The 25,801-nt window shown below is 41.8% G+C and overlaps 1 protein-coding gene across 6 annotated transcripts in view; it reads right to left on the bottom strand.

Moving 5' to 3' along the window:
• Nucleotides 1-568: 568 nt before the first annotated feature.
• UBAP1 (ubiquitin associated protein 1) overlaps nt 569-25,801 on the bottom strand; it is a 33,420-nt gene continuing 8,187 nt past the window's right edge. For 4 of the 6 annotated variants that reach the window (XM_064405556.1, XM_064405557.1, XM_064405561.1 and 1 more), the window contains exons 2-8: nt 15,844-15,884; nt 11,455-11,579; nt 8,665-9,588; nt 5,265-5,303; nt 4,626-4,823; nt 3,200-3,301; nt 569-1,784 (exon numbers count right to left, since the gene is read on the bottom strand). In XM_064405556.1, the coding sequence (XP_064261626.1) occupies nt 1,644-1,784; nt 3,200-3,301; nt 4,626-4,823; nt 5,265-5,303; nt 8,665-9,588; nt 11,455-11,579; nt 15,844-15,877 (1,563 nt within the window). In that variant the 5' untranslated portion in view covers nt 15,878-15,884 and the 3' untranslated portion in view covers nt 569-1,643. Of the gene's footprint in view, nt 1,785-3,199; nt 3,302-4,625; nt 4,824-5,264; nt 5,304-8,664; nt 9,589-11,454; nt 11,580-15,843; nt 15,885-25,767; nt 25,793-25,801 lie in introns of those variants that run through there. The other 2 variants (XM_064405560.1, XM_064405562.1) reach the window with 2 other exon arrangements.

Raw genomic sequence — 25,801 nt, 5'->3', positions numbered from 1 at the left:
GTCAATGCTATGGGATATGTGCAAGGCAACCTGCCCTGCTCCTCCTCATCATCCCTCTTCACATCTCCTAGATACTTGCCAGCAGATCCCTCTCTTGCATAATTTTAAGTAAACATTTAATTCACTCAGTTGGGCACCCCACAGAGAATTCCAGGAGTGCACATTGGGCCCAAATTAGATGTGTTGGTCATAGAAAGTTAACAACATAATGGAGACAAATGCCATATCCCCTTTGGAGTCCTGATGAGCTGAACCCTCCTACTGAAAAACCTGCACTGATGCAATGGGCTGAGACCTTTTGCCCTCCAGCAGTCCAGTGCTCCAGCTCCAGGCTCTAACATGAGTTTGTATCCCTAGGCTGGGGTTCTGCCACAAAACAAAAATAAGCTACAGAGAAGCAAAGCACCTTCTACCACTGCAGCTGCAGCCCAGAGACCTCTGGCTGCTCTGCCCAACAGTGTTCACACATGGCCACAAGAGCTGGCAGCACCTGGGCGGGCAGGACGCAGCAAGGTCCCTGTCTGCTGAAGCCAAAGAGCATGAGAGATGGGAACCATGACACTGGGAGTTATATTTCAGGGTTTTATTAGTTGTTCTTCTGCAGAATCAAAATATTTAGCAAATTAGAGATTCCTCAAGACTGCTGATATTTAATGTATTTAGAACTTGATCAATGTACAACGTAATACTTAGAACTACCAAAAACAACCCCAAACCTGATTTGAAGTACTAGATATTATTATGTAATTCTATGTCAGTGTGAAAAATGGAACTAATGCAGTGAGTATATCTGTTTTAAAGAAAGTGCTTGAAAGAAATCTCCTGCATCACACTGTGTATTATTTAAAACAAGAAGATTAACTGACTTTCTAGCAGGGCATCGTCTTAAATATCCTACAAGCCCAAGGGGATTAAAAATACTGAGCCCCAGCTCTCTGCCTTCAGGTTTAAGAACCAACACAAGCTGCAGGTCCAGGTTGAGTTCACAGCTGCTTCAAGGGAACTTACACTCAGCTTTGGACACTCGTGTCTGGCAAAATGTTGGATGCATGGGTAAAAAAACAAAAAACCAAGAGGACAAAAAAAACCCAAGGTTCTCTCTTTATGCATAGTGACAGTTTCTGAACCAGTGTTATACTAAGTTACAGACTAACTTTCAACCAAAAAATAAAACTCCATTGCACTAAAGGTCAAATTTAACCAGGTAATCTGGACTGTGACACAGTCAAGTAATTCAGTACAAGCAGACAAGACACCATGAAAGCAGCTTCAAAGAACCAAAGCATCCTAGTTTCAGAACCAACTTAATACTTCTGTCCAACTCCAGTGCAACAATGAGGGGGGAACCACTCCATCTCTACCTATGTACAATTCCAGTCGAGGGCTGGGCAGTCTCAACTTTCCGTGGCCAAGCTGGAAAAAGGAAACTTAGGAAAGGACACTTTAAAATTTAATTTAAGAATGAAAGTTGGCCCTCAGTGGAAAGAGAAATGCTGGAGTGATGCAGGCAGGCAGGCTTGCTCAGTCACTCTCCCTTGTAGGCAAAAAGCTGGACTCCTTCCGCTGAGAGAAAGTCACACTGGATGTGAAGGTGGCGGGGCTGGTCCTGCTCTGTTGCACGCCAAGAATCCAGGAATGTGTCTTCAGCTGGCTCCTGCACGGGCCATTAGATCTTCCAAAGCATTGTGTTGGTCGTTGTTGTGTAATAATAAGACCTCCTTAATGTCTTTGAGTTCAAAGCCCATTTCTTTGAATTGACTCATTAATTGGAGAAGTTCTGTGATCTGAAAGACAGACAGCCTGTTATTTGCCAGAGCAAAGCGGATGGCTCAGTGCTTGGTGGAGGTTTAGCACAGAGCCTTTCTTCAGCAGCATGACTGTGGATTCCTCCTCCCTAAGCACAGCCCATTCCAGCTCTGTTGGGAGAAAGTCTGCTCACACCAGAGCCACCAGAGCTCTGGGCACAGCAGCCCAAAGGGACCTTCAGTCCCCTGCTGGCCATGCTTCACTTCCAAAATCCTCTTCAACCAGGGCACCAAAGCTCATATTTCTAAGAGAGACACACCCTGGCAGACTATTTATCAACCTGGCCCAACGTGGGATCCCAAAAATTACTGATTAATGGCACCCTGCTGCCCTATCCAGCAGCTCCTCTCCACCTGATTTTTTTTTTTTTAATTACTTGGACTTTGGGAACAGTGCAGCAGCCCTTGCTATCAACTGGCTTCTCAGATCTAGGGCAAACTTGGGGATTAGCACAAACCCCACTGTGTACATGCAATATTTCCAACATCAACTGTGAATCCTTCCTGAGCTTTGAAAAATACAATGGCAAGAAGTGAGTCAGCTGCTCACTTTTACAAACCCTCTGCCATTTACAGTGCATCTGCTCCACTCCAGGGGAAGGAAAAATCCCAAACAAGCAAGCAGGTTGAAATGGGCAATCAGGAGATTAGCAATTTCCAATTCTGGGGCTGAGCCAATAGCAAATGGGTTTCTCCAACTCAGTTATTTTCCATCCTCGCACTGCTATTGCTCTGTTTACAAGATTATCACTTGTTCAAGAAAGGCAGGGAGGTATATATCTATGTTTGAGGGGGTTGGGTTGCCTCTGAAGACTGTGTAGTAACCTGTCACACTATAGGCTGGGAGACTTTAAAAGATCCTCCTGTCCTCTGCCCTTGCAACCTGCTCCTGCTGTACCTTTGGTGCTGGTAAATCAGCCAGACAATGAACCAGACCCCACCACATACATTTTCTAGCTTCTTCCAGAGCAAGCCCTAGCCCAATTTGCTGAGCAGCTGGGCAGATGCACTTGCACAAAGGAGAAAATTCATGGGCAGGGCAGGCTGGCAAGGTTTGAAAGACAATTTGCTGCTGCTGAAGTTAACTGTATCTGTACCAAGCACCTTGCCCACAAGAGAACTCTGGGCATTCAAAACAATATTACCACAATAAGCAGTCTTAAAAAAGTCCCATCCATTAAAATGGATGCAAATGAGACTAACAGGATGGCACAGACAAATTCTAATTCTTTAACAACTTTTAGCTTTATCAACACAAAGACATCCTTTGGCAGTCAGTTTTGGAAACAAGGCAGCATTACCATGAAAGCCAGAATTACGTCAGCCAGAGGAATTGCTGCTGGAATTCCCTGCCATGGCACATTTTTCTATTCTTGCACACACTGCACCCTCACCTTCTCCTCTGAACACTGGTGCATTTCCAAAGCTGCTTCAACAAGAAGTGGATCAAAGCCCTTCTCACAAAGCTGTCCGTGTGCAAACAAGTAATCCAAAACCTGTGGGGAATGAAGAAAACACTGTGTTTGCAGAGAGGCACTTGCAGCAGGCAGCTGAATGTCACCTTGGTACACGCGGAGGGGTTGAGCATGATTCTACCCAGTGCTTCACCAGGGACAGAGATACAGTCCTTCCTAGCAGAGTTGAGACACTACTTATAGAAGAGCTTGTGCAGAGAAAGCAGACAAACCCTTCTGTCCTGCTGTGCTCTCTGACCATCCCCTTCATTCTAGTCAAAGCAGCCTCAGAAGTGTATCTTTAGCCCTCTGATGGCAGAGCAGAAGTTTCATTGTGCTTTTTATACTACAAGTTTTAAAAATGAAACTGTAGGTCCAGCAGCCAAGACATGTCTACTTTTAGCTTCCTCTCAGACAGCCACAAGAGCTGATGCAATCTGAGAGTAGTCAGCCTTTGAAGATCAACTCAGCATACTGGCAAGTGAGCTACAAATCCCAGCTCACGCACACAGAAACTGCTGCCAAATTTCTTATCCATCATCAGCTTTAAGGGGAAGGGTCAGGTAGGCAATGCTAGGTATGTGAAAGAACAGTACTTGCAAGTAGAGCAGGATTTAAAACTGCCCTCCTAAGGGGACCTTTTTTTCCATTTGATAGCCCAGTTCACTCCAGCAAACAGCTAAAGCCACTCTCCATGTGTAGGGAGAGGGCCAGCAGATCAGTCCCACAAGCAGGAGTCCCTGGGACATGCTGTGTGCAGCACACAGCCTGCTGAGGGCCAGCACAGGAGGCTGGGCCATGTTCTCCCACTTTGAAGTGTTTGTTTGAAGCAGATCCAAGAGCCACGCTTTCCCAGCAGCGCTTAGTGCCCAGTGACCTGGCTTGAGCAGGAAGGAGCAGCACCAGGGCGCACACAAGTCGGTCAGTGGGGCCTTGCAGGAGCCTCTCAGAGCTGCCTTAGGCCTGCAGGGGCCAATCTCTCTACAAAGAGAGATTTCAGCTTTGTAAACCCCTGGGTTCAGAACAAGGGTTTGTGTTGGCTGGATTTTTGTCACATGGCTCTTAACATGGCACAGAGCCATGCTAAGCCTCCTTTGGATGCATTTGTGGCTCTTGGGGAGACCCAGAATGTCTTCCCCCAGTTTCACACAGAGCACAGGGACCATCCCAAACTCAGCATGGCTCCAACCCAGCACCCACAGGTGTGTCTGACTCTAGCAATCTCTCACCAGAAATAAGCACAAGCTTTAGGCTGCAACCCCCTACTGGAGTAACTATTTCCCCCACCCATTTTGCAAACCCAAGACAGCTTCCCAGCAGAACCAGCATCCAATCAAGCATTTCTTTGCACTGCACGAGCTCTTACCTGATCTATGTTCTGCCCCTTCTTCTTCATGGCTTTCAGGACGTTCTCAGGCGAGTAGCCCATGTTGACCACAGTCTCCACACAGTGCCTCTCACTGGGGGAGAGGCCCTGCTGCAGCTCGGCCGCGAGGCCGCCCGGCCACTTGGTGCAGCTGCTGTTATTGGGCACTTTAGACACTGCGAAGTTTTGGTGTGTTACCTAAGGGGGAAAGCCCAGAGGCTGAGGTGATGGTCCTCTCCTGCGTCCCCACATCCTGTTTCTGCCTAATGCTGGAACCAGGATACCCCATGTAATTAATACAAAAGGTTTTCTAGAGTGCCCTTGGGAAGTTACACACTGTGAGGATGAAACCAAGTAGCCTGATTCCCACCATACTCTTTTAACCCTCAAAGCAACAATCAGCCACCCCAGATTCTCCACAATGAACCATCTCCTACTGGTATGACCAAAGCCTTTGAACAACCAAGCCCTGCAACAGTGAAGGCTGGGATACAGCCAAACCCTGCACCTCAAAGGAAGCACGGATTGCTTCCTTCACCTCAGGCTTACTCATGACCTATGGTTTTATTTACCACTTACCAGGATTACCATAAACATGATCCAATGCAAGCAAGCACACAGGTGTATCTGGAAACTTACCACAGGGATTTCTGTTTCCTGGTAGTCTGGGTGTACCTGCTGGACAACACACAAATAAAACAAGTATAAACATTATGTACCAGTCACCAGAGGTTGCCACAGCTGGGCAAGGAAGGTTTTATGGAAGATTCTACCACTGGATAGGAGACTTTAGTGTCTGATCAGGCTTCCACATACAAGATGCTGACATTACCCATTGCCTGCAGCTAGAATGATCATAAAGATCATTCCTTCACTCAGCACTCTACAAATGGATTACACTCCAAGAAGGATGTACCCTCACAATAATTATAAGACTGTTTATTCTGTCACTGTAACGCTTGTTTACACAGCCCCAGTTCAGCCCCTCACCAAGTCTACACTGCCTGAATAACAGTGATAATTTTGAAGTCATTGCCTAAAGACTTCTCTGGACTTTCTGACTATGTGAAGGGGTAAGAGAAAAATACACCTCTTTTCTATTCCCAAAGCACTGAATTCCATACACCACACAGGAACAATGTGCCACACTAGCTCAAAAGAACATTTGAGTTTTCTACCCAGCACTTGTCCCACTCCCAGCACACCAGCAGGGCTGGGTCATTGTCCCCTGCTGTGCACCTGCTCTGCTTCTGCACAACCACCCCACCACTTTGTAAAACCTTGCCCAAGTTAACAGCAGTGCAAAGTCAGGCCCCGGCCCCACCAAAGCTGCACGTTTCAGTTCAGTACATTTAGAACTTCTGCGTTTTAAACAGAGTTAGAACAGCCTGCAAGAAATCCCTGTGGACCAAGAACCACCATTTTTAGCATTTCTTAATATTTATTATGCCAGCACGGATTGCTTGAAAGGCTGTCCACATCCTTCAGAAAGGCCTTTTTAGTGCCCATACTGAACAACAAAAAACCCTCTACAGAAAACCAGTTCTGAAAAGATCTACTACGATTTTGACAATTTCCATTTATTTGCAAAAAGATCCCAAACTACCACCAAGGAGGTTTTGTTCTGCATTCCTGAACATCTTCCAGGGTAAGAATTTCTCTTCTAGAAAACCAACCCTGAGACATCATATTCATTCTGATGCACTAGAATATCCAAGAATCTATTCTCATGGTGTGTTTTTCAGACACATCCTCTCTCCAGACACTTTTTCAAGAGCAAAAAGCACTGGAATACAGGACACATAGAAATAGGGAAAACAACCCTGAAATCAGCTAGTGGGGTTATCAACAGAAGGATGATGCTTTGTTATTGACGCTGCAGCCAGGAAAACCAAAACTGTTTCTGACACCAGATTCAACAGTCTGGGAAAGCCAACTCCTCCTACACAACCTACTTCAGTTTAATTTCAATCTCCTGTCTTCATTAGTCATTTCTACCTCTGCTAAAGCTGCAAAAATCAACACACTGAGATTCAAGAAAAAATAAAAGTGAGGAGAGGGGACCACCACAGAACCTATGCAGCCTCAGAGCAACTACAGATTTATTTCCATCCAAAGATTCCTACATCCAATTCAGTGGTAAAGCAAAAACTCCCATGGTAGCTGCAAATTCAAAGTCACAATTTCTAATCTTGTGAGGGAAAAAAAAAAATCACTATGGAATACATTTGGATATGAGCCTTCTGCTCTCAGCCACAGAGATGACTGTGATTTCGTTCTATTGTTTTCATGCTCTCAGGATTTTTGTTACATTTAAATAAATTATTTTGTTACATTTAAATTTCCGGCATATCAGCCATCATTTTCCAGTGGAATTATACTGTGGAAACATAAAACAAGTATAATCTGAAGTCTTGGAATTTAAATACAAAGAACTAAATTCTGTCAGCATAATTATTTCTTGGTTCACTACTTCCAAAGCATAAATAGTTTCAAATTAATGAATTAATCTTATTACTTCTCCTAATAAGTCTATTTTCTTTTACCCACTTTGCATCTTCCCTTAAAATGTTGTCAAGTATACACTTTCCATCTTGGTCTTTAAAAAAACTTAATTCAGCAGAAAGATTTGAATTGTTTGAGTGTAAATTCAGGCATCTTACTGCCAATCTATCTAGTTGTAAGTGATCTTTCATCCCCAGAGACGCTGTGTTCCCAAACTGAGGTCACACAGGCCCCTCTCACACCTGTGACCTGCAGCAGTGAGCAGGTGCTCAGCACACTGCTGCTCCTGCCAAAGTTAGCAGTATTGAATTTGTTCCAGTCATCAACAATCAGCTGTTCTGCTCTGCTCTGTCAGATGCACTATTTGTCAGAATATTGTACTTCACAATCATGAGTGCATTTATCTAACCCTGAAAAGAGCTGGATGGACAAAAGGGAGAAGCAGCATCACTTGTTTCACAGCACATGGTGTCACACAAAAACCTACAGCACAACACTAAAACCACAGAATCACTGAAACACTGCCTATATTGCACAGAGAAAAAAACCCAGATTATTTTAGAACAACCGAGAGGATTTGAATACACAGCTTTCACCAGGCTTCCTGAGTACTGGTGTCCAGATCTGCAGTTCTTAGTAAAAAAAACCCCACATGCTTACTCTAATCTCTGTTTTTACTCAAAGAGACAAAAACAACACCTGAAGTGAAGTTACTGTCCTCAAAGTAATTTTAGAACTTTGGACAAGATTGAGTCTTCATTTCCTCAATCTCCCATCTCAGAGCTGTATGGTGAACAACTGTAACATTAAAAATACAAAATGATCTTCAAGGCTAGTTTTGGTCTTCACTGAGCAATGACTCCACCCTCCTTCAACAGAAAGGGCAAATACAAGATTTCATATCACTATAATTTTTTCCCTCTTAAAGACTGAGTTTTTAAAGGATCTCAGGAAGAAAACTGAAGCTAAAAAAAATAGGCTTACTTCACTGCAGGTCAATTGCATGCACTTTTTTCTTCCCCAAATGACATACCACATCTGTGTATTCTAACCTATTATTACTTCTATTCCTTGAGAAGCCTGCATTTCCCATTATTTCCAGCAAATAAACAAACAAACCAAGGAAGAAAACCAGAAGATATTTGATTCAAAGCCTAACAGCACTTCAGAATGTGATACATCTCATCTGGGTAGGACAGAAGGCAGGACTGTAACAGAAGACGCCTGATATGCTTAGCTCAAAGGTGGGCTAATATCAACAACAAATAAGAGCTGAAAAAACAATCACTGGATTTGGTCTAAAAATGTCAAACGTGGGGGAAAGTGCAGGGTAATAAACTGAAGATCAGCGCTACCACCACACTACCACCCCAGAGCTGGACTGATCAATTTGCCATTTACATTAAGAGGACCTACAATTCACTCCTAGTAAATGAAATTATAACCAAAGCAAAAGGGCAACTTAGAGGCAAGAGCTGCCCCTGCACCTCCACCTCTCACCAGCAACCCCAGTTCCACTCCACGCCATGTTTACCGTAGTCGATGCGCTTTGAGATGATTCTTCTTCTGTACAAACAGTTGAACCAGCCAGGGAAGACAGCCTGGATGAAGAGGATAATGTCTCCCTGCCACTGTCCTCATTTAGAGCAGAAAGACCAAGCATATGGTGTCCATTCAGTTCACTGGTTTTACTCTGAGCACAGGTCTGCAAAGAGCTAAGCAAAGTGCCGTTGCGGAGACAGGTAGTGCTGTGGAAAGTGCTCGTGAGCTTTGATGATTTCTGATCACCCTCATCGGAATCAAGCTTAGGGAATGACAGGGATTTGATATTGCTCACTGAAGTGATGGGGGAAAGGGACACTTTGGAAGACAAGGACATCTTTTCACAGTTTCCCAACTGCGGTAAAGTGATAAAGCCATTGGGTTTGTGAAGGGGTTTGAAGTCCAACGTGGCCTTTTCTATGGATGCCAGAACTTCCTCATCTTGCAACACAGACTCAGACCCTCCTTTAGGCAAAGTATTATCTAACAGCTGGGCAACAATTGGCCCGGTAGTACCAACATGAATTTCAAGGATATTTTTTAATTCCTCCTTATCATCGATTGTTTTTAATTCCAGTTTGTCAAAAGGGTCTTCTTCACATTCAAAATCAGCTGGGTTGAAATCTGCCTTTGGACGAGGCGGACTGAGGACCTTTTGCTTCACAGAGCTGGTGTTGGCTGGCGTGGGAGTCAGAATGTTATTGTGCTGCAGGCTAGCGAGGATGGGGTTAATAGGAGGAGGCATGGCTTCAGGGCAAGGTCCCTCCGAGAACCCCATCTTGGTGCTGTCCTCTGGAGCTGCTTTTGAGTTTGCTAGAGCTTCTTCTGCCTTGCGTTCAGCTTCTCTCTGGGCAGCCTGAATTTTTTTGATGTCTTCAGCCCACTCGATTGTTTTCTTTTCCAGTGAGAAGTCATACTGAACGGACGTGGAGGGGAAAGCAGAGAAGGGGAAGTAAAAAAAAAAAAAAAAAAAAGTTATAGGCATCATAGCTGCTACTTCTAACAGTAACATAAATTAATGCAAAGAGAATAAGAGCTACATGAATTACCAGGAACAGCAACATTTTTTCATAACCTGTAGAATGACAAAACTGGCAGACACCAGAAGTACTTAATTTTGCCACTAACAGTAAAATCTGGCTGCAACCTGGATTAGAGAACTGTATTTTGCCTTCTTCCTACATTTAGCTTTGCTTTAGAACTACTCATCATCTCAAGATCAGCTTCACAGCCCTCCCACCTTCTTCCCCCAGGGCAAGGGAGGTAGCAAGGGGAAGTCTAATGAGTTATTAGATGAACAATCACACCCTGATCTGGCACCACTGAACTATCCCCAGTCTGCAAGTTCTACAAGTCGTTCAGCAGAGTATTTTTACATCCAAAGGCCAATACAGTATTACTCACCTTCCCCTAAAAGATTCCTAAGGGACTTGATATTAGTGTTATACCCATTGGTTTAAGGCAGTATTTTCATTCCCACTCCAGTGCAGCACCTCACCAGTAAAAGGGGATACAGTGGCTACACCAATGACAACACATACAGGCAGCAGCAGCAGATTTTGCTGTAGTTACTGATGTGACAGGATATCAAAAGTTTTCCCATTTAACACCAGGCCCTTTAAGGCCAGATCAGCACAGGGAAGTATCTACTCATTACCAGTGTACTGACCACAGAGTGGCTTAGTTGTAAAGGGCAAAATTCTGAGAAGCCTAACTCCATCTTTAAATATCCACTTTTTTAATACTAAAAATATGGGTGGAAAGCTATATTTCCTGCATTTCTTTCTTTTTTTTTTTAACAGCACTCATTACAGCTATTAAAAGAGTCAAATTCCACTGTGAGATGCACAGTCCACATTGTGCAGGGTGTTGCAGTCTGAACAGGCACACTATGCTGGATGAGCCTCAGGATGGCAGAAAAATGGACACACAGCACAATAAAGCCAGCAACAGGATATCAGTGTCTCCTTTGGCTCTCCCCCCACCAGCTTAACTGACTGAAAATATGGGTACTAGGAAAACCAGGTAATTGTTTAATGGTTATGAGGGAAAAGACATGAAGTAGGATAACAGGGTAATATGAAGGGCAGGGAGAGAACAAAAACAGCAAGAAAAAAGCAGAACCACCTCTACAGCAATATGTGTCACAAAGTAAAAACAATCATCAATTGGGACTGGTCAAGGAAAATAATGGATCCAAACAAGAAAGAATAACTCAATTAGACTTCCTGTACCACAACCTGCATTTGGAGACTAGATATCCAGCAGTTGCACTAAAGGAATTGATTTTATGCTACTAGCAATTTATTTTACCAGAAACATGCTCCTCAAGACAGGGAAGCCATCCATGTACCAAGCTGTAAGCCGTTTGCCCCACAGCTTGGAAAGAACTCTCACTCAGAACAACCCAGAAAATAAGAACTGAAAATTATGTCATCGCCTGGGTGTATCAGTTCTTAGGATTTATCCTGTTAAAAACTATATTCAAATTTTGTCAAGGTAACATTCAGAACTAACTGCAAACACACAAAACCACTGTGCTTCTTTGAAACAGATATACTAAAACAAATACTTAAAAATAAAAGCCTAATGTTTTTTAAGGCAATAAAAATTAGAAGCTTTCTGCATGACCCATCATATTTTATTTTTCTATATAGTCCAACAGATCTGCTAGAAATACAAGACTGTCTGTGTGCAAACTGTGACAACTTGGAATGTACAGCACCACAGGCTGGGGCCAGGGGTGAGGGGAGAGAGAGCAGGAAGGCAAAATATCACTTACCTGGGCTTCTCTGACAAGCTGAGAAGAATCAGACAGACAGAAACCAATGGGTAATCCAACCTTTGCTGGGGTTTTGAACTTGTCTCCTATCTTAAATGGGACATCATCAAGGTAACTGAAAGGCCCTGAAATCAGAAGCAGGAATTGTATTAAGAAAAAAAATCCCCACAACTCATGAATTTCACGCTTTACATTCAGGCTCACATTGCTGTGTTTGGGAGCTATTTTATCTCCACTGCAGCATCTACACCAGATAAGAACACAAATGGAGTTTGAAGCTGTTTGGACCTCAGTGTGTCTTAGTTTAGAGAGTCTGGTCAGAGTTTGTTTAATTCCTAAATTCTAGCCCATAACTGTTAAGAAAAAAAAATTAAGGCAAACCCTCTCACAACCACAATCCACCAGATTTTTACATCAATGCAACCAGTATCTTAGTTTCCTTTGTGACAACACTATTCCTACACAACTGGATGCTGAAGCTCTACTGAACACTGTATTCTATCTCTATCATTTTTTGTCATATTCAAAGCAGATTTCAAAATCACTCAGCCTTATAACAACTAAGACAAACTTCAATCTTAGGTTTTGACATACAAGTAGTAAGTAGCATTTGGACAGAAGTGGTCACAAATGCAAAGCAATGAAGCAAAGCCATTACACTTTAAAGAAAACACAGTGAAATATTAAGGCTACTAACACAGTAACTCTAATTTTTGAAACAAGGCAATCTAACTTTACCAGGCCCTACATATGTTGTTTTTTTCTAGGATGACACTTCTCTGGCAAATTCACTAGGAAAAAGCACTTAGAGCTCAACCACCTCCAAGCAGCCAGAGTATTCATGTGTCTTCCTTGTGTAACTATGAAGAAGTATGAGAAAACCCAAAATACAAACAAAACAGCTTTTCCATTAACTGAAAGTGGTCTCTTGGATCACTCATCTAAGCTTTTGGAATCACAGGCAAAGCTTCTGGCATGTGTAACCATCTGAAGAATGACTCTAGGCCTCACTTGTAGCTTCTCCCTGAGTGACAAATACAGAAAGACATTAGTGGCAACATCTAAGATGGTGTTCAGTGACCAAGCCTCCTCGCTCAGTGAACTGTGACCTGCTGTTTTTATCTGACCCATTTTCATACTCAGATGGCAGTTTAAGTACTGTTTGTGTTCCTTCACTGTTGATTCATCTACAAGGCAGCCACTGACTTCCAGAGGCTGAGCAGCTTTCATAAACAAGAACATCCTGTCAATTTGCAGTTGAAGGCGTATATGCTGTCATTACTTGAGCTCTCATACTATGCACACACTGGGTGGTCACAGAGTCCTGTTAGGACACTTTGAAATGAACAACCTACATTGCACCTCCAGGATGAAAAGAAATGCTCCAGGTAGAACATGACTATGTTCTATGACTATATTTTCAGTGATCCTTACTGGGAATCACGTATCTAAGCACTGCACAGCACAGCATCCAGCCAGCACCTCACTTGGCCAACACCACCACTCTTTGCAACACAGCATCCAAGTTGTACTTGAGCTGACAACTTGAGAGCCTGATATGCCAAGGCATTTGCTTATACAGAAATAACTGTGGACAGCCTCTGCAGCCAGAGTGGTAAAGCATGGTCAGGTCAGAGCCAATCAGATCTGCCAGCTGCTGCCACCACGGCCTGTTAGTGCCACTGGCACAAGTCCTGCTCTATGCCAGATGATCCAAGTGCAGCAAGATGACCTCTCCACATGGATCTCCCAGCCCAAATTGCTCAGCATGCAAATCCTTGTCTTATTAGACCTATTGACAATAGGTATTTCCTAGACCTATGCAAGGGTATTTCCCCTTGCACAACTACTATTGAAGCAGATACCAGCCACAGAGGGTTCAAGCACAAACTTTGCTGTTTACATACCAGCAATCCTGTTTTGCACAGCAGATAAAAAATACTAAGCACACCTAACTAGCTATATTAAGCTGCCAGCTTAACCCCAGAAGCTTGACTGAAGGATAAAAACTTCCTACTTTCTTCCCCAGTATACTGATTTTTTTAACAACCCTTGCTATAACCTCATTGTGAATATAACTATGAGAAAAAGTCCACAAGCACATATTAAAAACACCTAAATAATTTAGGACTTTCGATGGCAAAAAGTCTGAGGCAAAACACTTATGCATATAAAATTCAGCCCAATCAGAACAGTACTAGCTCGGTGAAGATAAAACTTTATCCAGAGAGCAAAAAATCCTTCTCGTTTTGTGAGCAGGTCACACTGAGGAGTAAAGGGTGCAAATTGTTTTAAATGCCATATTCTAGAGCAGTAAGAAAAACCTACATAAAAAGGTCTTATGAAAGGCATTGTTACAACAGTCACATGTTCAAGTGAAACAAGTTTTTACCAAACTGTTATTTAGAAAGTCTGTTAACCACTTCATCCTCATGTCAGTTAAAAGCATGCTGAGTAATTTCTGAGAGCAGGCCTGGCAAAAGCATACTTGTCAGCCCGGTCTCTGTACTGCATTCCTGGCACAGCAAACTACTACAAGAGTAAGATTTCTCTCCACTTCAGTTTAACTCATAGAAGTGTCCAGTTTGGAAACACTTCAGAAAAAAAACCAAAAAAAAAAAAACCAGGCATGAATGGGAAACAGTTTTGAAACCATGTGGAACTTAGTTGCTGTGGTCACATGAAATACTTATGTAATTGATGGAAATCAAGAGTTAAGAAGCTTTGAAATTGTATAGCAATGGCAAAAATACAACTGAAATATTGAAGCATCACACTTGGCATAATCCATGCAAGAAAAGGGATTCCTTTCCCTCCACTGATACCTTGTGTTCCCATCTTCATCTGCATTTAGACATGGTCCTGAGCAACCTGCCCTAGGTGACCGTGCCAGGGGTTTGGACACGACAATCTGCAGATGTCCCTGCCAGCCTCAAGCATTCTGTGATTCAGTGACAGCCCTCTGACCTCTAATAAGCAGTTCAACAAGAATCACAGGAGATACATCAACTATACTGACTGATTTCATCTGCCTGCCAGAGACACCGAGCTGAAGGCAGCCATGGGGATGAATGCTCTACAGTAAACCAAAACTCACTTAGTGAGATAACCCTGGAGAAGACTGAAACAACTGCCCTGCTGATCTCTTAAGACATAATTAAGACAAGGAAGTTGGTCCAGTGCTCCTCAGAAACAGTACTCCAACAGTGTGATTAGGAACAGAGGGTACACAAAGGAGCACACAAGTTAACCAGGCAGCTCATAGCACCATTTGTTTGGACCTTGTTATTTTGAAGCCAGCAGCACGTTCCACCACACCATACTTTTCTGGGAAATATTTAAGACATGTTGAATTCTGGCCCTGAGCAGCCTTTATTAGTCTGGACATAAAAGACAAGCAGATCAGTGTTCATAGAGATTGTTTTCAGACACAGGAGTAACTGCTGAGTAGCTGGCAAGTACCAAGTGAAAAAATTAGTTGTCCTGCAGCAGGGGCACTGGGCCACAGCAAAGAAGGAGCCCATCTAAAAATGAAGTCTTGATACGTTATTTCTATTAATCCTTAACCCAGTATTTAAGTGAGACATTTCTTATTTTGTAGGTCAACTTTACACTTTCAAGACTAAATAAAAAGCTCCAGGAAAAACTGAATTCCCCAGGACCCTTTTATTGCAAAAATTATCCAGTAAGATCAAAGTTGAGTTTCTCAAAGCATTAGTTTTGACATCCTGAAAAGTCATGATTACTGATTTGAGGAAGCCACATCACATACAACAAACTGAACTTTTAATTTTCCACAGCAACATTAATTACACTCAAATTACACCCCATTTTCTAAAAAATAAGGACATTACGGGCAAATAACTTTTATGATACCAATCACCTGCATGACTTCATGCATCTTATATGTAGAAAACAGAAAAGAGTCTTTTCTTCATCTGCCTTCTGAACCAAGTTTGTCCCATTTAGGAAAGAAATTCATGGCTGAGCAAAAATGAAGTACAATGCAATGTTGTATTAAAAGCTTCACTTTCAATTCAACTTCTCATGTGACTTCCATAGGAAGATGCTACAGATCTAGTGCCCACTTCAGCAAACACCAGAGCAATTCAGTTTTGATTTTGAAGAGGAATTTGTTGGGGAAGGAGAATGCTTTATTCTGCCATGAAGGAACAGGGAACAGCCAGAGACTGGTTTTCAGTTTAATCAGAGAACAGGCAAGCACAGCATCAGCAAGCAGCTATGCAAGAAGGAAGCCAAGGCACTTAATTCCTAACAAAAAACTACTCAGAGGCTGAACAGATTAGTCTCTATGGACTGTCTAGGCTAGTCAGCAGCAACAGTAGGATTCATCCTATTGAAAAGACAAGGATGCTAAATCTCACTTACCATGAGAGTCGGATCCCAACTTCTTAGAAGCCATCTAGAACCTGAAAAACATTATAAAACAGCTTGAACAAGTTTGCATACATAGCGCAGAGTGAGTCTATGCAGTTCCAGAGTCTTATCTCTAGGTTATGGAACACATTGCAGACACCTGATGTGCCTGTTCCCAAGACAGATAAGCAAACATATTTTTTAGCCTTGAAACTAATTGAGCAGAGAAATAACTTAGACCAGGGTCTGCCAATTGAAACAGCAAAAAAGAAAAGAAAAAAGTCCCAACCAAAAAACCAAAACAGCAAACAGCCAAGACACAACCAGGGTGAACAGGAAGACAGAGTTACAGATCACAGCACACAGAGGCGAGTCTATCCCAGCCTCATGAAGTACACCCTGCCTCCCCTGGCATTAAGTATAGCTCTTCCTACTGGAAATACCACACTGATCCTCTTCAGTTTAATCCCTGCTGCTCTAAAAAAGGGATACTATTATACTGGGTATGCAGCCAGCTAGCCAGCGTGGCACTCATCTAGACACACAGGGCAATGCATAAAAGAGGTGTAAAATAAATGGTACCATGAGCAAGATATGTTGGACACACACAAGAAACCAATGAGAACAGGCCCCACCCACTGCCCACAACATTTAGCAACAACTTTTAAAATGTGGATGCGAATCATTCATGGCCAAGATGTTAAACACAGAAGTGATTAGCCAGTTTTTAACAGAGAGTTTTTAACAGAGAGTAGGCCTGGCTCACCAAAAGAGTTGATCAAGATAGAATTAACTGTCAGCTAAAACTCTGCTCCAGGATGCTTATGGCATACTTAATAACACGGGTTTTTTGCTAAATTAGAAGTACATCAAAAGGTACAACAGCATAATTTCTAGAGTAACTCAATTTAAAGTGCTCCTTGTAACATTATGCATGACAAAGACTCAGAGTTGCCCTTTGTCTCTGAAGTTCTCCACCTCAGACTGAAATGCCCAATAGCTGTTCCTCAAAACCATGGAGACCTCTGGTACACCCTCACAGGAAGCAGAGCACAACAGCATGGGACAGATCCAACATTAATGCCCATCATTCCTCTTGTCAAGGACTCTTGTGCTCACTATTCCCATTGCAGATTCCAACTGCCAACACTATATTTTAGAGGAAGATGAGGATTACACAGCTTAGTTATTTCCTCCTTGCTGCTGCTGACAGGACTAGGGACAAGAGTCAGTTTGAAGTACTCTAGGAAAATCTCTTTTGCAGTGAAAAGATCCCTTTCAACATTATAATGAAATCAACAGGTGAACCAGCCCTGGCTAATGGGAAACCTACACAAAGCTACAGCCAAAGCTGTACGAAGATCACCCACGTGCAACCAGACTTTGTGAAACACAGTGGGCAGATGCTGGGCCATGGGGAAGTGAGTCATGCTGGGCAAGTCCAGGTGCACGCTGAACATAAAAACTGTGTGTCATCCTGTTCAATGTTTGTCAGGTTCTCTTGGAAACTCACCAACCCCTCTCAGCAGTGCTATTATGTCTGAAACTATTCCACTATCCCAGAAACTGGTTCTGGCACCTTGTTCTCAGAAACAAACAAAACATTAATGCTTCCAAGATGGAAAGAAAAGAAGGTGAAACAGTGCCAAGCCTGCCATCCAAGGAAGGACGTCAAGGGCAAAGCCACCAGACTACCCAGAAGAGCTGCATGTCAACCACTGGAGCTGAACAAGCCTCACTGGTTCCAGTGCCCGGACTGCAGACAATAGCACTTTAAATAGTTGCTCTTTCAGACACAGGTTTCACTGCCAGACAAGCTGTTGTGTCGGTAGTTCCTCCGTGTGAGAGTAGCAATTAGGTCATCAACTGAATTTGTTTTTAGTGAAAAAGCCAGGTGACATGTAAGTCCTGTTTGTCACTGAAGACTGCGCGGCACTGCGTGCAAGCACTGCACTGGCTCTCCACTTAACCTGGGATAAAACCTACACACACTTCTTTTAGTTTCTCGAAGTTCTTTTTTCTAGTTACTACATCAGACTAAAAAGGAACTAATTTTTTAGAGGATTCCAAAAACTTCTGATTAGAGAAAGAAACCTCCTCACTTTGCCAACCTCAGGATAAGGGTGTTTGCTCAAGGCAGCACCAGTTACTACAGGTTCCTGCTCCAGGGACACAAGTGTCAAAGAGCGTAAATCCCAAGAAGCCAAAACTGCACATCCAGCTTCCAAGGTGTTTTGCAGTAGCCTATCACTCTGGAGCTGCATAAAGTCGCAGTGTCATCTGACTAAGATATACGTATCTTGTTTTTGCTGACAATCCTGCAGTAAAATCGTAATGCTGACCTGGTGTCTACATTAACTTCAAGATGCAGTGGAAAAATAACTCCTCTGCCATACACAACAACTTAATTAACCACAGAACTAGCTAAGACACATCAGCAGTAAGCTAGTCATGAAATGGGTCATTTCAAGAGCCAGTCACTTTAGATTCACATACCATTTAAGTTTATATCACACAGGTCTTGCTGATGCACTGTGAGTGTGCACTTACTAAGACAACATTACTTCAGAAGGCACTTGTCAGCAAACAAAACTGTCAAGCACCACACACGGTAACACAGAACAGGCTGCCAGCCACATTTCATCACCCCCTTCCCACAGAAGGTCTAATTAAAATAGTGTCTTATGACTAATCAGATTTGATAAGCTAGTCAGGGACCACTGTTACAAGCATATTGCTGTTGCTCTGTTGTCCAGGCTGGGAAAACAGTATTTGCATCCAGTTAGGATGGATCATTTGTTACTGTGATTCTGGGCATTATCTGAACATTAATTACACCATGCAGTGAAGGTTTGCTTATTTCACTCATTTTGAAATTTAATTTGAAATCTGGACTGCTTCCAGAGCTTTATTCCAAACCAGATGATGGACAAGTGCAGCTCTACCACTGTTTCCTTTGGTCTCCAGACTCCAGAACAAGATGTTAAAGGGCATTGTTGGTAGCATGGATTTTGGCCTGATACCTTACTGCAGATTGTAAACTGACAGGGGACAAAAAAACTTTCTACACCTTCCCTGCTCTAGAGGAAAGTTAGTTGCATAGTACTACAGGGCAATCTTACAGCCACCTAACAATCTCTGTTCTATAAATGTAGATCTCCCCAGCTTCACTCCTTCATTCTTGGTTTTGGACAACTCTCCATGGAGAAGACCAGGGCTGCAAGTACCTAAAAGTTATAAAGAACTGAAGCAACCTGATGTGAACTCTTCTCCACCCATCCAATTTTTTACTTAGTAGCACTGAGGCAGCAGGTCGGGATTCATAAAACCAGCCAGTCAGAATAACACAGCATAGCAAGAGCCCAGGATGAGGGCAGAGGACCTCAGAGCAATCATGACATAAGGGGAGGGGGGACACGGAAACAACAACAACACAAAGATGCAGAAATAGAAGTGGCAAGGCAAAACTGATGACAGCAACGACTGGCACAGAGAGGTGATGAGCTGGAATGGCTTGAAGATACAGAGGTGACCAAGGCAATTCACTGGGCACGTCATCACTTAAACCTGAATGGCATTTAGTTGTGCTGCCAGACAAGAACACAGAAAAGCATGACTTGATGCAAGGAGTGGGAGAGGGTACAATGCCAATGGGAGAGTCTCATCGACAGAAGAGAACAAAAAAATTGTCACAAAGAGCAACTCATGAAGAGCTTTTGGGAAGCTGGGGTGGTTTTTTGATATTATTTCAATGTTTCTTCTGCTTTCCCTTGAGTTTATATCGTCATTCCTTTTCTTCTGAAGGATTTCTGACTAGACAAGTTGGAAGTATCCTACCACTAATGATACCTGTAATTGCTTTATTTATGATAACTTAAACCAATTTAACTATTTGGCAACAAGAACTGGACTCTTGCTGCTATATTCCTGAGTATAGGGTGCAAACATGTCTACATTCCAGACCACGCATATTCTCTGAAGTAATTTCTACCTAAAATTCAGATAAATGAAAAATCAGTAACTTATGGGTGACAGAAAACTTGAAAATGCTTCAAGTTATCAACCATAATCAAATCGCACATCTATGATTTTCAGAGACCTGATCTTGTAATTTCCATTTCACCTGCTAATACACATTGTGTAGTCTACAAACTATTAAGAATGCACCATTCAGTCTGAAAACTACAAAAACAAATGGCTGAAAAAGTAAAATTTCCTGCCTATGTTACTTTAATGAACTACTGATTTTGCAGTAAAGAAAAAAGTAAAAATCACTTTGTTTCAAGAGATTGATTTCTAATGATCACAGGTGTTCAAAATTTTGACAGTGTTTTCAGTTTTCACTGTACCTATTGTTTCAGTGCAAGTGAAGGGCTAAAACCAACATCAGGATTCTGTACATATAGCTTCAAACAGCACAAACAGAAGTCAACAGTCTCTGTTGCTAAGACAAGAGTTCTCATCAAAGCTTCCTGTCTATGCAAGAGTTCAACCTCTGCTACACAGCTCAGATTGCTTATGAACTCTCCCAGCAAAAAGCTAGTAAGTTCACTACAGTACAAAACAGACTCCATGCTTTTACTGCAGTATCCAAATAGACATCACCCCCAAACCTGCAGCAATCACTTCTGCTTTGTACCTCTAAGAGTTCTGCAAACAAGAGCACGTGGAGGTACACCCCTTGCAATGAAGGACAATGATGTTGAGCCACAGGTAACAGCTCTCTGGATAAAGCTGTAAAACTACATGTGATGTACTGCAACCACATGCCCACAACACCCCCCACTGGCTCCCCCACCAAAAAAATAACCCAAATCAAGCACAACAACAATAAAAAACAAACCAAAACCTAAAACCAAGAAACCCCAAGACCCCCAAACCAAAAACCCACAAAAAGAAAGAAGTAAAACCATCTCTTTCACCAGTCTTGACAGAAAAGTAACTTTTAACTTGATCTACAGTAATTCCTCTTAAGTGCTACCACAATCCAGGACACAAAGTAAATTAAAATTCTTGGTCAGTTTTAAGATGGACAAAAACAAACCACACCCTCCTTGAAGACAACACTCTAAAGTTGCTATCCACTTTCAAGTGACACCAGTTAAAACAAATCTAATGATATCTTCATCTTCTGGGATACAAATACAAGTGATCATCATCCTACATTTAACCATTCAGAGTAGGGCTTACACAGACAAGAGGGACTTGAGGGAGAACAGTGTGAGGTATCCCTGCTGCATACATATCCCATGGACCAACATTCCAAGCAGCTGGGATGAGAGACCTAAATCTGAAGGGCAGCCTACATCAAATTAATGCAGTTTGTTATTACTAGTGCAATGACTGAAGGGCAGAGGGACAGGAACAAGTAAAATGGCACTTTCTAAAGCATTTTTCAAATACATGAGTAGGAAGGAAAGGGAGAAAAGACCCTGACAAACAGGACTGTGTGCAGATCACAGTACTGGATTACAAGACTAGTGATGGTCACAACATCCATTATGGAGTTTTTCATGGGGATGTTCAATTCCATCTTCCTAGCAGTGATAAACATCAGGAGACATTGATTCTTCAAACTGTGCCACTGCTTAACGTGACATAGTGGGTAATCAGCCTTCTGCTCCAGGACCTCTCTGCTGGCAGCTTCCACACGCTCTCAGAGAGGCACAGCATCTCTCTGTCATTCTGTATGGATTCATGGCATTGACATCAGACACCTGCAGTTCCAGTTACCTCATGTCATGTTCCACTTTGTTCATTAAAGACACTGGACTTGTTACAAGCATTTACTGGTTGGCTGGTTAAGGATTAAGGTTCATAACTAGGAACAGACAGCTCCATTCCTCTAAGATCCTGTCTATGTGCTTGAAACAACATGTAATTTGCTATACACTTAATCCACAAATCAGGGACAACCCTACAATGGCTGTGCAAATGAAGCACACTAATATACAATTTTTTTTTTGTCACTTTGTGGCTTATCAGCCATACAGGTTTCCAATACAGTTGAAGTTTATACACCACACAAACCTCTAGAGATACAAGCTTCAGAGGCAACAGTACAAGGAAACAGAAAAGTAATTACAGGCAGCCCTGTGGTCAAAGCAGATCAGGGCAAGCTTTTCCTTTGGCCCGACACTGACATGCCAAACAACTGCACGGCAAATGCACCTATTATAAATGCACCTATCACATTTAACTGTGGCAGCAAATGGGTAACCTTTTTAAAAAGAACTCTTTCCAGAAAACTCAATCCTGCCTCAAGAGAAAACCATCTGCAACAAACATCTAAAGCTGGACAGATTTCGACTCCAGAAACTTGGGCAGTAGTGCAGGTTCTGTTCATCCAAGAGCAGATGTGGACTTCAGAGTGCAGTTTAGTGATTTTTACCCAAATTATTTAAAGATCATGTAAACAAAACAGATGAGAGAAAAGAGATGTATTTTGTTCTTTTATTTTTTTTACTTCAAGGTCAGCTTCACTAATCTACAAAGTACAGTATCACCGAAAGAAAGAATGGTAAACTAGAAACAGAGGACTAACTTCCCCTCCTTGAGGCACAAAAGAAGCAAGACAGAAATTCAAGAGATAAAAATATAAATGTGCCATGCAATTCCTACATTCTAGGAAAAAAGTGAAAAAGATGACCCAGGATTCATACCAGCAATGAGGCCTGCAATAATCTCAATGTAGAAATTAAACAAGTCCCAGATTTGATGATCAGAGCAACTGTTTTTAACTGCTACTCTCCTATATCTAAAGTTTGGATAGCAAATACCTACCAGTTTTGAGAGCTTGAAACTGTCAGATGGTAAGCATCTGGTAACTATCAACAAATGTAGCTACTTCAGCTTAATTACCATAAGATTTCATACTACTACAAAAGAGTCGATTTTTTCTAAGCCATTTTAGCACTAGCCAGAGCCAGGAATGTGCATTAACTTCCCTTGTTAATCACAGCACTCTAGAAGAAAGCTAATATTTCAATACAACCCTTCTTGAGAGAGACTGCTGATTGCTAGCTTCAACAACAAAATAGCCCACTTACTGTTTTTTTGGTAACATGCATGGAAAAGCAGTGGAATATCCTGTACATTCAGAATGTATGCCTGCAACCCAGAATAAACTAATTAAAATGCTACTCTATTTGTTGCAGTGGTACTTCAATATGTAACAAGTACTTGAGTATTATTAATATTTCAGACTTGTCCCAGTTATGAATGAGAGCTAGACAGACCCTCCCAAAATGCACAACAGAGTAAAACAGCTTTTAATCCATTAATCACAACATACTATTTTAAATACAAAAATAACAGAATCTCTGCAGTTTCAAGCTTTTTGTTCTTATACTCCTTAACCGAGAGAGGTAACAAATAGCTGATCTGGTATTACTTAGAAATAAATTCAGCTATGTTGACCATACCAGGACCTATTCCCAATACCAACACAAAAACTCAAACTGTTTTGGTACATAAAGCAATTCATATTCATTAATTTTCAATATTTCTTTATTAACCATAACTTAATTTATTTAAATACATTACAACAATTAAATAGCTACATAAAAAGTCCATTCCAAAGAAAGCTGTACGGTTGTCATCAAAGCTCAGAAGAAAAATTATAATATTTTTTGATAGTTATGGTTTTGGTTATGAATATGGTGAAATATTAACACTTATGGAATTGATTTAATGAAGCAGACAATAAAAAAACCTCTCAAGAAATGCTGTTGGCTAAAGTTTTTAAATGGAAAAATAAAATCTGCCAGTAGGTCAAACATCACTTGCAATTCCATCTATTGGATCTCAGCCAAAACATGCGCCTCTTGCACTGTACAAGAATAATGAGAACAGTGTTATACTACTATAGATGCATCAATTTTTCCTTTTATACTTTGGTCACATGCACTACCCACTCTTACCACACATTTAAAATTTTCCGAACAAAATTCAGCATGGTACTGATGGAAAAAATAACCTGTTACATTAACTATTCCACCTCCAAACAACCCTGCCTGTCCTGCAGCAAGCAGGCTGAAACATTGATATTCAGCATGGAAGCCCCTGTTTCAGACCCTGATTGCACTCAGCCCAAGCAGTTTCAACACACATCCAGCCAAGAACAGCCTTTTCCCATTCCTGAAAGGATCTCTCCCATCAGGTGGTTAAAACTGTAAACTATTTCTGACATCTGATGTCTCTGTTTCACACTGACACATCTTAGTTCTCTCAACTAAAAGAGCCACATTCTAAGAATATAAATTCCCTGCAAACTCACTTGATTCAATCATGGAACATTCCAGGTTTGAACGGGCGTTCAAAGATCATCTAGTCCACACACAGTCTGTACAGGCAACTGTATCTCTTCTTCAATCAGACTGCTCAAAGCCCCATCCAACCTCTCCTGAACAGCTCCAGGGATGAGTTATCCACAGCTTCCCAGGGCAACCTGTTAAACTCCTCACCACTTTCATTTCTTCATTATGTTCAATCTCAATCTTCCCTCTTTTCAGTTTCATTTTTCAGTGTTGCCATTTCCCAGAAAACATCCCAATTCACCATAAATTAATCTTTCTCCAAATACACACTTTGAGATACATGGAAGGAGAAGTCCTAAACTCTTCATACTCCTGAAGCAACTAAGACCTGGTCATAGGACACCTAGAAAAGTGTGGTCTCCAAAACACTCATTTGTGAAGTGACATATCAATATAAGCTCATAGCATCTTAAATCTCACTGATTTTCAAACATACCTCACGAGACTTGGTTTGCCTTTGTCGCGACAGTGCTGTTTTGAAAAACCTGAATTGCATCCTAGGTGCCACAAGTGTGACATTCTTCACAAGCTTATTTGACTTTTACTGGGGTTTATGTATTTCTCCAACACATCATCACTGGTACCATCAATGCCAACTCATTTTGTCCTTAATTCATGTGTCACTCCTGTTTAGCCAAAAGGTATCTGTCTTCATCTAAGCCATCTTATCAAAACTGAGGCAAGAAAATGAACACAGACAGAAGCATGCATTTGAAAAAATGCCAGGTTTTGCAGCACTGAAGGATGAAACTAAAAGACCAGGAAGAAAACAAACCCTTATCACTGTTCATGAATATCACTTCAGCTACTGTCATATGGTCACTGAGCTGAGGCCTCATCAGGGACACATACTCCTTACCTAACCAACTCAACAGAACAAAGGAGTCAAACCGAAATTCAAAAAATGTACCAAGCAAGTGAAAAGGTAGTCCCATTGCAGTAATGCCTAAAAACCAATCTTGTGTCATCTCCAGGCATAGCATCAGTCAATCCTGCTTGATTTCAAGTCTTCCCACACAGCCTAAACAGGACTGAATGACTGCATTTAAAAGATGAGCTAGATGGGAAATACTATGGGTAGACAGTACCAAATTAAATTTCACTGCCAGAAGTCATGTTTTCAAATGAAAAAAATTCACTTACTTTAATTAACAAGGAACTGGTGCATAACAGCATGAAGAGCAGGAAATTGATTTAAAATTAAGAGTGATTTCTTAATTATTTCTTGCAATGGCTTGTAAACTTTGGAGAGGCTGGAACTGCTATAAAGATGATGTTCTGCCCTTTAAAAACACATTGTAACAGAAGCATCATAACCAGCAATCAAAAATATAAATGCTCTGTATATGAAAACAGCAGCAGACAACAGAACACCCCAGCAAACTGGTGGTACCCAGTACACTGAGTATACTTCTGAAACAATCAATTTGGTACACAGGAAGGTAAGTTGCCTTGAGCAAGCTTGTCTACTGTAGCAAAATAAAAATCTGCCTCTGAACAGTGAAGTGAAACTGAGATTGCCCTCAGCTATAGTGGATCTATTACAAAACAAGAGCATGATAAGTAAAGGAACTGCTTGTTGTGTTTTATATCAGAAAACTTCGTAGGCTCACACTACCTGAGGGCAGCATACTCAGTCCTGAGCACAAACA

The sequence above is a fragment of the Passer domesticus genome, chromosome Z (genome assembly GCF_036417665.1).
Source record: "Passer domesticus isolate bPasDom1 chromosome Z, bPasDom1.hap1, whole genome shotgun sequence".
In the NCBI taxonomy this organism is placed as follows: Eukaryota; Metazoa; Chordata; class Aves; order Passeriformes; family Passeridae; genus Passer; species Passer domesticus.
The sequence above is the reverse complement of the archived record's forward strand: the minus strand, read 5'-3'. Positions and strand labels throughout refer to the sequence as shown.